The 12,431-nt window shown below is 42.8% G+C and overlaps 1 protein-coding gene across 1 annotated transcript in view; it reads left to right on the top strand.

Moving 5' to 3' along the window:
• Nucleotides 1-4,308: 4,308 nt before the first annotated feature.
• rassf1 (Ras association domain family member 1) overlaps nucleotides 4,309-12,431 on the top strand; it is an 82,498-nt gene continuing 74,375 nt past the window's right edge. Inside the window, exon 1 of the mRNA XM_080183983.1 lies at nucleotides 4,309-4,955. Coding sequence (XP_080040109.1) covers nucleotides 4,616-4,955 — 340 coding nt within the window. The 5' untranslated portion in view covers nucleotides 4,309-4,615. The remainder of the gene's footprint in view (nucleotides 4,956-12,431) is intronic.

Genomic DNA, 12,431 nt, shown 5'->3' with positions numbered 1-12,431 from the left:
TGGCCTAGAAACTATAGCATACAAAGATCTCTTCAATGAGGTCCAAATATTCTAGGTCCCTGCTACACAAATAATAAATAAGCCTACTGCTCTATCGCCCACCCATGCTTTGGAAATCAGACCCCAAGACTGCTCCTGCTCCCAGCTTACAAGCAAAAACTGAAATGGGAGAATCCGTTAAAGAAAGTTATGCAATGTTGATCTGAGGAATTGGATGATCTCCTATGGGACTGCTTTGAGTCAGTAAACTGGTCAATAATTAAAAACTCTGCGACCATCCTGAATGAGTATGCCATTCCAGTAACTGACTTCATTAATAAGTGTGTAGAAAACCGTGTGCCAAAGAAGCAAATCTGTGTGTTTCCCAACTGGAAACCATGGATAAACAAGGATATCCACTGCTTGCTGAAGCCCAGGTCTGAGGCATTCAAGTCAGGCAACCCTGACCAATACAAGAAATCCAGTTATGATCGATGAAGATCCATCAGAGATGCCAAAAGACAGTAGAGTCCCAGGCTGGCCACACAGACTCCCATTGCCTATGGCAAGGTCTGCAAGACATAACAGGCTACTAGATAAAGGCACGTAAAATCACCGGCTCCAATGCACCTCTCCCTGATGGGCTCAATGCACACTATGCTCGTTTTGAGCAAGAGGTCAGCGAAGGCACGTTCTCCATTCTGGAAGTCTCAGATGAGCCTATATCTGAGGTCACCATTGCAGATGTCAGAGCAGCCTTCTCGAAAGTCAACCAACAGAAAGCAACTGGTCCAAATGGGGTACCTGGAAGGGCACTCAGATCTTGCACAGCTCAGCTGGTGGAGGTATTCGCAGACATCTTTAACCTCTCTTTACATCAATCTGTTGAATTTTCTCTATGCTGTAGCTATGATTGTAACACTACATTTTGCACACTCTCCTTTCCTTCTATACGAACGGTATGCTTTGTCTGTTTAGCATGCAAGAAACAATACTTTTCACTGTATACTAATACATGCGATAATAATAGATCAAATCAAATCAAACCTGTACAGCTGCAACATAACCTCAACTTAATACAAGGTAAATCAAAAGTTTGATGGCAGCAGGGAAGAGGCTGTTCTTGAGTCAGTTGGGACTGTGAAAAATTGCTTCATGCGCTGCTAGATGGCCTGGCTGCCAGTGGAAATCCCACAGGACATATACAGGAAATGATATCAGCCCACCAGAGACAAGAATGTGTTGGTTTTGCAAATTCTTCATCCCATAGAATCTGCCAGAATCTGTATTTCACATTGAGGGTGCTGAAAACCTTAGTATTTGGCATGTCTGCTGTCACCTGTTCCACTGTCTGCATAGTGCAATGAGATGTGAACAGTGCTTTTTCAAGTGCATTGGGTCAATGCATGTATTGACTGTGCCATCTCTCAGTAATCTCTCAGTATGGATTCTTAGTAATGTTGTCACTAGATACATTCACGGCAGGTGCTTCATAACTGTTAATCCTTTACTGTGGATCCTGCCTCGGTTCAACTGCTCGAGCTCACTGGCTGACAGTATCTACCAGGACACCAGCCTGTCTGCTACAATAAGCAAAGGTAGTTGAGAATGAGGCTGATGCAATGCTCATATTTCACACATATTTCGCTCTGAAAGCTTGTGGTTTGTGCTACAAATAAACCTGTTGGACTTTAACCTGGTGTTGAGAGACTTCTTACCATATTTCACAGTACAGGGTCAGATAAACCACCTCAGCACATCTCTGTTCTCAATGGAATTTTTGTCTTTCAATGTTGTGTCCACTAGTAGGTTTGGACCCACCATGACCAGTAAGTGCCTCATCAACACCAACAATAATACTGTGATTTATATTGTGAGCTTGTTTTGTTCAATTAGATTTGATTTTTAATCATATTTGTGGTATGTGCTCAGTTTGAAGGGGGCTTCTGCAGTTGCCTTTCTGTGTACCTTATTTGGGGGGAGGGTGTCACTATCGCAAGCCACAGAGTGTCTGATCTCAAAGGATCCCTCCCAAGGCCACAAGGAGGCTGCCAGATTTCACCCAGAAGTCTCCTCACACAGTGAAAGACTCACCCACCCATGATGAAGTATCAGTGGTGGCAGGAAGAGACACTGAATTGGTCAATAATTAGAACAACTGGACTCTGGCTGGGAGCACCACCCTCTACCTTCTGTGTCACCGGTAAAACACAGAAAAGCAATGAGCACTTCGCCTCCTGCCAGCCCTCTCCATTTTACATGGGATAACATCAAACTGACACTTAGTCCAAGCTGATAGTTTATAAGGCCTGTATTCTCAGCATCTTGTTGTATGGCTCGGACTTGCGTGGTCATCTTCCAGCTATCAGGAAAAGAATTTCAACGATTTCCATATTTGCTTTCTGAGGCACACTAAATCCTGTTAGGGCAAAGAAATGGAAGCAGCAGTCCTCTCAAAGGCAGAGCTTCCAAGTGCACTGACACAACAGAGACAGCTTCAGGGAATCAGGCATGTCAGCAGGATTGTAGATGACCGCATACCCAATGATCTTCTGTATGATGAGGTAGCTAAAGCCAATGGCGCAGCCAAAGCTTCGCTTCAAGAGTGACATGAAGGTCTTCAACATTGACTATCATACCTGGGAGTCACTGGCTTGCAAAAGAAGGAAATGGAGCCACCTTCTGTAGGCCAGTGTGTGTCACCATGATGACTGGTGGCTATAGCAGCCTGGCAATAGGCACCAATGGGAAAAATAACAACCCAGGTCACATGTGCGATACTTGCCTCTCAAGGATTAATCTTCACAGCCATCAGCAAAGGTGATGGCTCATCCCTGGCTCAAATGTGACATAGAGGTAGATAGGTTCTTGATTAACAAGGGAGCAAGAGTATTGGAGGTAGGTAGAAAAGTAACATTGAGGCCACAGTTAGATGAGTCATGACCTTATTGAATGACAAGGCAGGCTCGAGGGGCCAATTGGGCCTAATTTGTATATTCATAGACAGAAGGATGCCGACAACAGCCAGTCTCCAAATGTTAGATTCTTAGTAATGAAATGGGCAATCCAGCACCATCTCTTTGATTTATTTAAAAAGACAATGAATCCTGTGTGTCTGTAATATTATCTCTTATCTCTGCTGATAATGTGGGGATCACATGTTTCATCAAGTCTTTAGTCAAAGATCTTTCCTCATTACATGTAGATGTGGGTTAACATCTTCCCCATTCCAGTTAGATTATACAGTACAGCCCAGAAAAACTGGGAAATCAGCACCAATCTCAGATGTTTGCCTCTGATATTATGTATACAGCCAAAACTTTCCGTCCTCATTCGTGGCTGGGATTTTAATGGGGTTAATGGAGTTTTGGCTGGAACACAATTTTTCTATTCTTACTCGCAACATACCTGCACTCTCCCTCCATGTACAATTCCTGAGAATCCCATCCTACATAACTAAATGACACCACCTACCCAGACTTGAACTGTGCTGGCTCATGGAAACCCAGCATTATACTCGCACTTATAAGAAGTGAGATTGTGTTTATGAGATCCTGCATGCTAATTATCACACCCACTTCATAGAGCCCCTACTGTGCAGAAGGAGGCTACTCAGGCCACTGAGTCTGTACCAACTCTCCGACAGTGATCTTATCTAGATACTATCCTGGGAACCACATGTATTTGCCCCGCTAATGCCCCTAACCTGGGACACTAAGGAGCAATTTAGCATGATCAATCCACCTAACCTGCACATCTTTGGACTGTGGGAGGAAACTGGAGCACCCAAGGAAATCCAAGAAGACACAGGGAGAACATGCAAACTTCACACAAACAGCGATCCAAGGTGAGAACTGAACCAGAACCCTGGTGCTATGAGACAGCAGTGCTAACCACTGCACCACCATGCCACCCCAAACATTGTTATTTTTCCTGCTGTTCTTTCAGAGTGTCACTTCTGTCTTTATCTTGGACTGTGGCAACACCTATAACTCCAATGGTCCATCAAACCCCAGTGGAAGGAAACCCCATGTAGTGCATTTTGCAGCGAGGTTTGGCCCTTGTCTTGGGGGGGAAACAAGCTGCATTCTGAGCATTCTCACAGAAAAGACATTTTCACACCAGCTCCTCCCACATTCTTCATCCGCTGCTCGACCAATTTACTTAAGGGAGTTCCCCTCCTTCACTTTAAATAACAGACTGCAACAACTATTGGGCTATCTGTACCGATCTGAATTGAAAATTAATCTGATTACATCGTGCTCTGGCGAACTGCTTTCGTTCAGTTTGAGACAGCAGACCAGTTGGCTGGGCGGATCTTTACGTTGGGTTTAAACTGTGCTGGGAGTTAGGAGCCAGTTGAGTTTTTATTGGTAGTGGGAGAGGAGCTGATGTAGGGATGGGCACGTAACTTTAATCCGGATTCGCTCCGTCTCTCAACCGGGACTTTACAACTCGTCTCAACTTAACCAGCTGCATTTATTTTGCCTTTGAGACTTCATGTAGAAAAGCTACTTTATATTTTTTCTTATCTGTGAGTTTTTTTTGGGGGGGTGGGAGGTCAATTAATTTTCATGCTTTTGATCTCCCATAACTTCTATTTAAACTTCGGCCTGAGTCCTCCCTCCTCCTGTCCATGGCGGAGCTGATTGAGCTGCGGGATCTGCGGGATGACATGCGGCCGGACGAGGCTCTGAGCCCCGGCAGCAGCCGCTCGGTGTACCGCTCCTCGGGCTTGGAGAGGACCAACGCCATGAGGATCAGCCCCAGGACCCGGGCATCGAGCGGCCAGGGCAAGGCGGCCAGACACGAGAAGAAGAAGCGCCTCTTGCTGCTCTTAGACCAGGAGCCGAGACTGACTGAGAAACCGGGGGAAGGACATGACTTCAGCCCCTGTACCCAGACCCAGCCCAGCTGGTGTGACCTGTGTGGGGATTTCATCTGGGGACTGTACAAGCAGAGTCTGCAGTGCGCAAGTAAGTCAGAAATAAAACGCACACACCTTTCTCGGTATTTTGTAAACATGCATTTTTACCGTCAGAGCCGAATTAATCTGAAATATAAAAAAAAAGTTTGTGAAATAGCATCACTGATAAGAGGGACATGTTATCGTTAAGGGATGTGACTGTCAACCGCGAAACTAGTTATGTGATCAGTTAGGAAGATATAGAAAATACATGGGGAAGTATGTTAAAGGGATTGTTTACAACATACAAGTATTGTATATCAGTTATATTAAACAGAATGCATGTACTATATTATATGTAACTTAATGTATGTACTGTATTACCAAACTCTTGTGCCTGCATGTACCATATTATCTTTGCATCGTGTCAAACTTGATGCATTATAATCAATCTATTGTTGTATACTGTAAGCCGTGGTTAATTTAAGATTATATATGGTCATAGGTTCACGTCGCCTCCGTCTCTCAAATGTTCAGAGTAACGAAAAGAATTAGCTCTGAGATCAGGCAGGAAAAGAACGGATCCACCCACTCCCCAGTAAACCTACCAGGTTAGACTGCAAAATGTGAGTAGGTGCAACACATGGTGAAAACTGATGAAGTGTCAGTTTTGAAAACAACATTGAATCATTTGAGTTACTATCGTCACCATCAGTCGCTTTGGAACTTTGTCTTTTTAAGAAGTTGCTAAACTTTCAAGGGATGATGCAAAAACACCTCCTATAGCATTATAGAATCCCTACAGTGCAGAAGGAAGCCATTTGGCCCATTGATCCAGCACCGACAATAATCTGACCCAGGCACTATCCCTGTAAACCCACACATTACCCCAGACCCCCTGACACTAAGGGGCAACCTTGCATAGCTAATCAACCTAACCCGTACATCTTTGGACTGTGGGAGGAAACTATAACACCCAGAGAAAACCCACACAGACTAGGTGCAAACTCCACACAGAGTTGAACCTGGGGCCAGAATTGAACCTGGGTCGCCGGTGCTGTGAGGAAGCAGTGCTAACCACTGTGCCATCACCCTGCTACATAGTGTTGTCAGCTTCTCACCACACCATTCATGTGTGATTACAAAAGGCTAGTATGTAGATACAGTAAGTAATTAGGAAAGCTAATAGAATGTTATCATTTATTAGGAGGGGAATTAAATACAAAAATAGGAAAGTTATGCTTCAGTTGTACAGGGCATGAGTGAGACTACATTTGCAATACTGTGTGTACAATGTTGATCACCATATTTAAGGGAAATGTGGTGGAAGCAGTTCAGAGAAGATTTCCCAGTCGAATACCTGGAATGGGCAGTCATGAGGAACGGTCGGTTTGGCTAGGCTTGTACCCACTGGAATTTAGAAGAGTAAGAGGTAACGGGATTGGAATATATAGGATGCTGAGGAATCTTGACAGGGTGAATGTGGAGAGGATGTTTCTTGTAGGAGAATCTAGAACTTTAAAAAGAAGGGGTCACCCATTTAAAATGGAGTCGAGATGAATTTTATTCTGAGTGTTGTGTGTCTGTGGAACTCTCTTCTTGAAAAGATGGTGGAAGCCGAGTCTCTGAGTATTTTTAAGGTAGAGTTGGATAGATTCTCAGCAAGCAAGGGGTGATAAATTATTGGGAGTGGACGAGTTGCAGATTTGAGATTACTATCAGATCAACCATGATCTTATTAAATGGTGGAGCAGCCTCAAGGGGCTGAATCACCTACACATTTGTATGTTTGTATCCTGGCCTAGCATGTTCTGGGTGGTGTTTGCATTCAGTTAATTTATTGATCTGTCCCTTCAGCTCCTGTGTTGTTCAGTTGGCAAACATGGTAGCACCCGTCTTACCATTGGGTCCCATTGATCAGTCTTGCCCCTCAGATGTGCTCGTCAGGGATCAGTACACAATTCTCCATCCATTTAAAATGAATGGCTGGAAAATTGTGGGACCAGGCATCTGTGATGCCACGCATTGAGGCTGACAGGTGAGGCTATCCTCTGGGGAGCACATGTTGAAGGAAGAAATACATGTATTTGTTTAGTGTCTTTCACAGCCTCAGGATGTTTCAAAGTGCTTTGCAGCCAATGAATTATTTTGGCATATAATTACTGTTGTAATGTTTTCAGCAAAGACTTGGGATGTGACCAAGGTACTTGACTGTATTAGTTGGACTGAGGTCTGAATAATTAAAAATTTTACCAGAGTATTAATGTTCAAAACTTTATTTAACAGGATATAATGAGGCTTCATCTTCCAACGTGGCTGGGGATGTTTGCCAGCCCTCAATCAGCAGTTGAGAGGCTGCCAGAGCTCTTTCAATTGGTGCAAGCAATCACTGACATCAGTAAAATGATAAATCAGCATTCCTCTTGACAAGTAGGAGACATTTCGTTAACACCAATAAATGAATTTAAGATGCAGATTAACCATGTTATGATTAAATCTTATGGAACAGGCTCAAGGGATTGAATGGCATGATCTTATTCTTGTGTTTGAAAAAAAGGTGTGAGACTTCACCTAAAAATTACTTCAAATGGAAAGTGCATTCCAAGCAGTATTGTGGTTGATTTTAATTGGTTCTCACACACTGCTGAGCTGTGTAAATTTTCCCAGCTGCACCCAGTATTACTGATTTACATCTTTAGAGATGATGGGCTGCTGTCAGACATCGACAGGCTCAATACCATCTGCCAGCAATACCGTATCACTGGCTGTTTCTGCCAAACTCTTACATGCAACTGAGAATCATAGAAACTCTCCTTTTTAGACAGTACCTCCAAATCAAGGATGACTTGCTCCATTCTAACCTGGTGGGTTCTGAAATGGCTGATTAAATCAAATGGAAAATCTGCAGACTCTCCATGTGGGGAGAGGCGATGCATAAACGGTTGGGTAAGTGGGTTATTTGGAGGTTTGTGTGCACGCTATGCACATTCATGACAAAGTCTCTTGATGTGCTTGGTGCTTTGCCTAAAAAACCTCAACCATTTTGCTGAGTCTTAAGCCAGGGGATGCCAGGAGTCAGCAGGGAAGTGTGACCCCTTCAGGGATGCTTTCAGGAATTTTCTGAAGTGTTTCCGCTGTTCTTCTGGGATTGAATTCTGAGCTGAGCGGTTGCATCGGGCATTCTAGTGCCATGCAAACAAACAACATGACTAGGCCCAACAGGGCTGGGTTTCAGTGGTCAGTGCCTCAGTGTTGGGGCAAGTTGGCTTGAGAAAGGATGCTACTGTTGGACCCGCCATTCTTTCCACTGGATTTGGAAGATTTTGCAAAGGTTCTGCAGATGGCACTTCTCGAGTCCATTGAGGTGCTTACTGCAAGTTGATCAAGTCTCCACATCACATAGGAACATGAAGATCCCTGCTGCCCAGTAAACCATGACTTAAACTCCAGTTTGATATCCTGGTCCTCAAATAATCTTAGTTTCCCTTGGTCAAAGACTGAACTGGCACGTTGAAGATGATGATGAATTTTGTTCAGAGGGAATTACATAAAAATCACAGTACAAGTATAAGCCATTTGCTCCACTGCACTTCGGCCAATGCTAGCTCGTCAACTGCAATTAGCTACTCTCATCCCTTGCCTGTATTCTTACCCTTTTGAAACACTGATCTTATTCCATTTTAAACAATGTTATAGTTTCTGCCTCAATAGACAAATCTGGTGTTCTGTATTCTAATAAACCTCCACTATTTAGGACTATGGTCCTAATTCCTACCATTCTTCTGCTTGACATTTATTCCAATGAATGAAGCCTCGTTTTCCAACTCTGGATGTATTCCTGGAGGGTTAATCACATGGCTTCCTCCAAATTGTCCCACCTTTCACATTGCTATTACTTGTCACCTAACATGTTCAACCTTGCGATGCTAACCTTCCCGTGCCATTTGGAAAGCAAACAGACTCTTAATTGTTCAGTTGGATGATTCCTGACTGGCTATTTCCCATGGCTAGCAAGTCTAGAATTAGGGGTCATAGTCTCAGGTTAAAGATAAGGTCTTGCCCATTCAGGACTGAGACAAAGAGAAATTTCTTCACTCGAAGTATTATGAGCCTTTGGAATTCTCTGCCAGAGGCCTCTGGTTGCTCAAACAATAAATATATATCTGACTTAGATTATAAATTTTTGGGCACTAAGGAAATTGAGAGATGGGAAAGTGGAGTTGATGCAGAAGTGCACATATAATCTTAGGGAATGGCAGACCAGATTTGAAGGGCCATTTGGCCTACTCCTGAACATACTACTTATGTTTTTATGCTGTCTCCAATGCTTTTTGAACTTATTAAATGGAAGTGTTTGAAGAAATTTTTTACAAGTCATTTTTTTTAATGTCCCTTTGACTTTTCTCCCAATGTTGTTCTGGAGAATAGATCCTTATTTCCTGGATCCTCCAGGAAAGTCCCGGAAGATCCAATCCTAAATAATGACCAAAAAACAGGAGAACTGCTGAGTTTAAAATGAGCACCGTTCCTTTGTTGTTGAACAGCGCAGCATGCATAAAGAAAGTACAACAATATAAATTTCATGTGAATGATTGTGTCAGAGGCCTCGGCACACAGACTTCCTCTCGTAGCACCCAGTGTATTTCAACATAAAACTGTTCTCAGAAAAACCTCATTTACTACTAAACTCAGTGCTGCTATTTGTGACTGCCATTGACAAGAAAGGTCTTCACATTTGACCACAGTGTGTCATTGATACTGATCACCTTCCGTTTTTATAAAGGGACAACAACATAATTGGCAACCACTGAAATCATTTGCCTCAACCTTTCCTGATGAATTGCTTCCCTACCACAACGTATCAATGATTTTCCTAGCCCCTCCCCCAACTCCCAAATCCAATCTTACAGCTGCTCTCTACCAATGAAGATAAAGGTATAAAAATCCTACCCCATTCCTTCCAAAAGAGCCTCAAAATCCTTCTGGCTCATTTGTGAAACTTTATTTACATCTTTCCCTCTTGAGAAATTCAGGCTGGTGCCTTTAAGGTCAACAAAATGCCCTTTCAATTTATCATGATTGCAGCCAATACTCTAACCTCAAAACTGTCCATGTGACACTTTCTTCATTTTAATTCAGCTACAGAACAAGTTCAATTGCTGAGCCCTCAATCTGGGCATAACACATTTCTGGTATGCTCTGTGTCCATTATTCCTTTGCAGGAAAAGGAATTACCCTAAGTCAAACTGCAGAGTTTAGCATTAAAATGCTGTGTTAGAATAACTGTACCTCTATTCTACATCCTTTGCACAGTTTGAGGCTCAGTTATCCCTCTAAGTCAGGATTTTTTTCACTCACTGTAGCTCTATTGACATTCTACATTCTATTACGCAATCATTGGCATTCTTGCCTTCAACTGCTTAGGCCTAGTACTACAAAATTGCCATTCTATGCCTCTCATTTCACCTCCTTTCTGTCAAGTTCCACATCTTTTGCACGCCTGTTAATATCTCTTGCTTTTAGTTCAACTTTTGTCTCAGTAACCCTCTTTGGGACCAGTAGGATTTATTTGGAAGACAGCATTGAGATTGTTTCTTGTTGGTTTAATTTCCTTAGAAAGAAGGCAATGCTTTCCCCAGTTTATTTGTTGGAGGAGGGGAAGGGGGAACAGTATGGAAGCCAGACTCGCAAGGCAAGTGCCATAGGAGATCTTGGCCTTCCTGACACACACGTGGGGTTTATAGATCCTGGAGTTTATTTGCTCATTTTATGTACAGACCAGTTGTTAGGACATTTATGCATTCTGTGGATTGCGTGCAGGTATTGCTGAGCTGCTACCTAGGACACAGAGCCCAGTCGAGCATTTAAAAGGAAAATAGATTGTTTTTGGAGGGGAACAATGTGTAGGGCAACAGGTGAATGGCAATGAGGTGAATTGCTCCTTTGGAGAGCTGGTGCAGACACGATGGGTTGAATGGCCTTTTCTGCAATATAATAATTCTGGTGCTGAAGAGGTTGTTGTTGAACTCCACAACCACTTGTCAGGTTCACTATAGTGCCTTGGTAGGGTCTCAATGCTCTGCAAGCATTTGCTTTTCATGGCAGTACTTCTGCAATCACCATACAAACATATGAATTAGGAGTAGGCCATTTGGCCCTTCAAGCTTGCTCTGCCCTGTCAACTACATCATGGCTGATCTGACTATACCCTTGACTCCACCCTTCTGCCCATCCCTGATAACCTTTCACCCACTTGCTTATCAAAAATCTATCTACCTCCATCTATAGTATTAACATACTCTGCCTCCATCACCTTTTGAGGAAGAGAATTCCTGTAGCTCACTCTAAGAGAAAAGCTTTCTATCTGAATGTTCATCATTTGGGACCTGACATCTCATGCCTCTGCTCAGGAGCATATCGTGTTTAAAGCATCAGGGTATATATATTAAGCACTGTTCAGTCAAGTACCTCATTGGCACTGCCAGGCAAGGCATTGGCACTGCTATGTTAAGTACAGCATTTTGTACTGCTGGGTCAGTTAGGGCACATCAAATATTTTATCCTGGAAAAATACAGCAAATAAAGTGCCTATATGAGCAATCTGAGAGATAAATCATAGAGAAGCTTTTTAAAAATTTGATGTTATTTTTTCTTTTTTTTTCAAACATTGTATCTAATGGGGCAGATATAGCAATGCCTGGTCATTTTTACCATTGACTGTAGATGCATCATTGGCAGTTCAATAGTAAATTTCTCTCTCTCTCTCTCCAGGCAACAAATATAGTTTATCTGCTCTTTTAGAAAGACCATGACAAGATTTCTATCTACCAAAATTAGAGACTTCAGGTGGTGTGGAATAGATTTAAAAGTTGGAGAAAAATTAGAAAACAGAGACACCCTGCATTAACCCCTGGGAGGCAATGAGGTATCACAGCTCGGGAATCCCTGTTCTACATCAGTGAGGTAGGTGTAGGAGCCTGTTGAAATATGCAAGAAATAGGAAGCTAAAATGGGTAGCAGAGGTACAGAGAGAAGGGGATTAGATAATTTGCCTCGTTGGGAAGTTAAATGGTGATTGAAAATTGGTATGTGGAGAATAGAAATACCACAGGAGTGACAGTAGTGATATTTTCAACATTGAGCTACAGAGTAAGTGGCTGAACCTCCTGCAGTGGGACATATGTGTGGCTTTTCCCATTTACCCAGCATCCCTTTGGCAGAACAACCACAGAAACCTGGAGGAGACAATATATTCACATTGCATTTCTCGAGTTTTCATAGTTCTTCTGTTGAAGTTACAGCGAATGTGGCTCCAGGCACAGATGGAAAGAGTTGCACCCAGTGTGAAGTTGACCAGCCATAAGGAGAAATTATCAAAGTTTAAAATATGCAGGATATCACATCAAGCCAGTTAGATCAGTAGTACCATAAGTGTATATTAGTAAGAAATAAACTTGAAAACAGATGAAATTATCTACCAGATAAGATGGTAGCATCAAAGACCTTGAGGGGCAGTGTAGATTGGGTAGTTAGTGGATAGGAGAGG

Source organism: Carcharhinus amblyrhynchos, chromosome 3 (assembly GCF_965287045.1).
Source record: "Carcharhinus amblyrhynchos chromosome 3, sCarAmb.v2.hapA, whole genome shotgun sequence".
Taxonomy (NCBI): Eukaryota; Metazoa; Chordata; class Chondrichthyes; order Carcharhiniformes; family Carcharhinidae; genus Carcharhinus; species Carcharhinus amblyrhynchos.
Note: the sequence above shows the minus strand (reverse complement) of the source record. Positions and strands in the feature narration are given on the sequence as shown.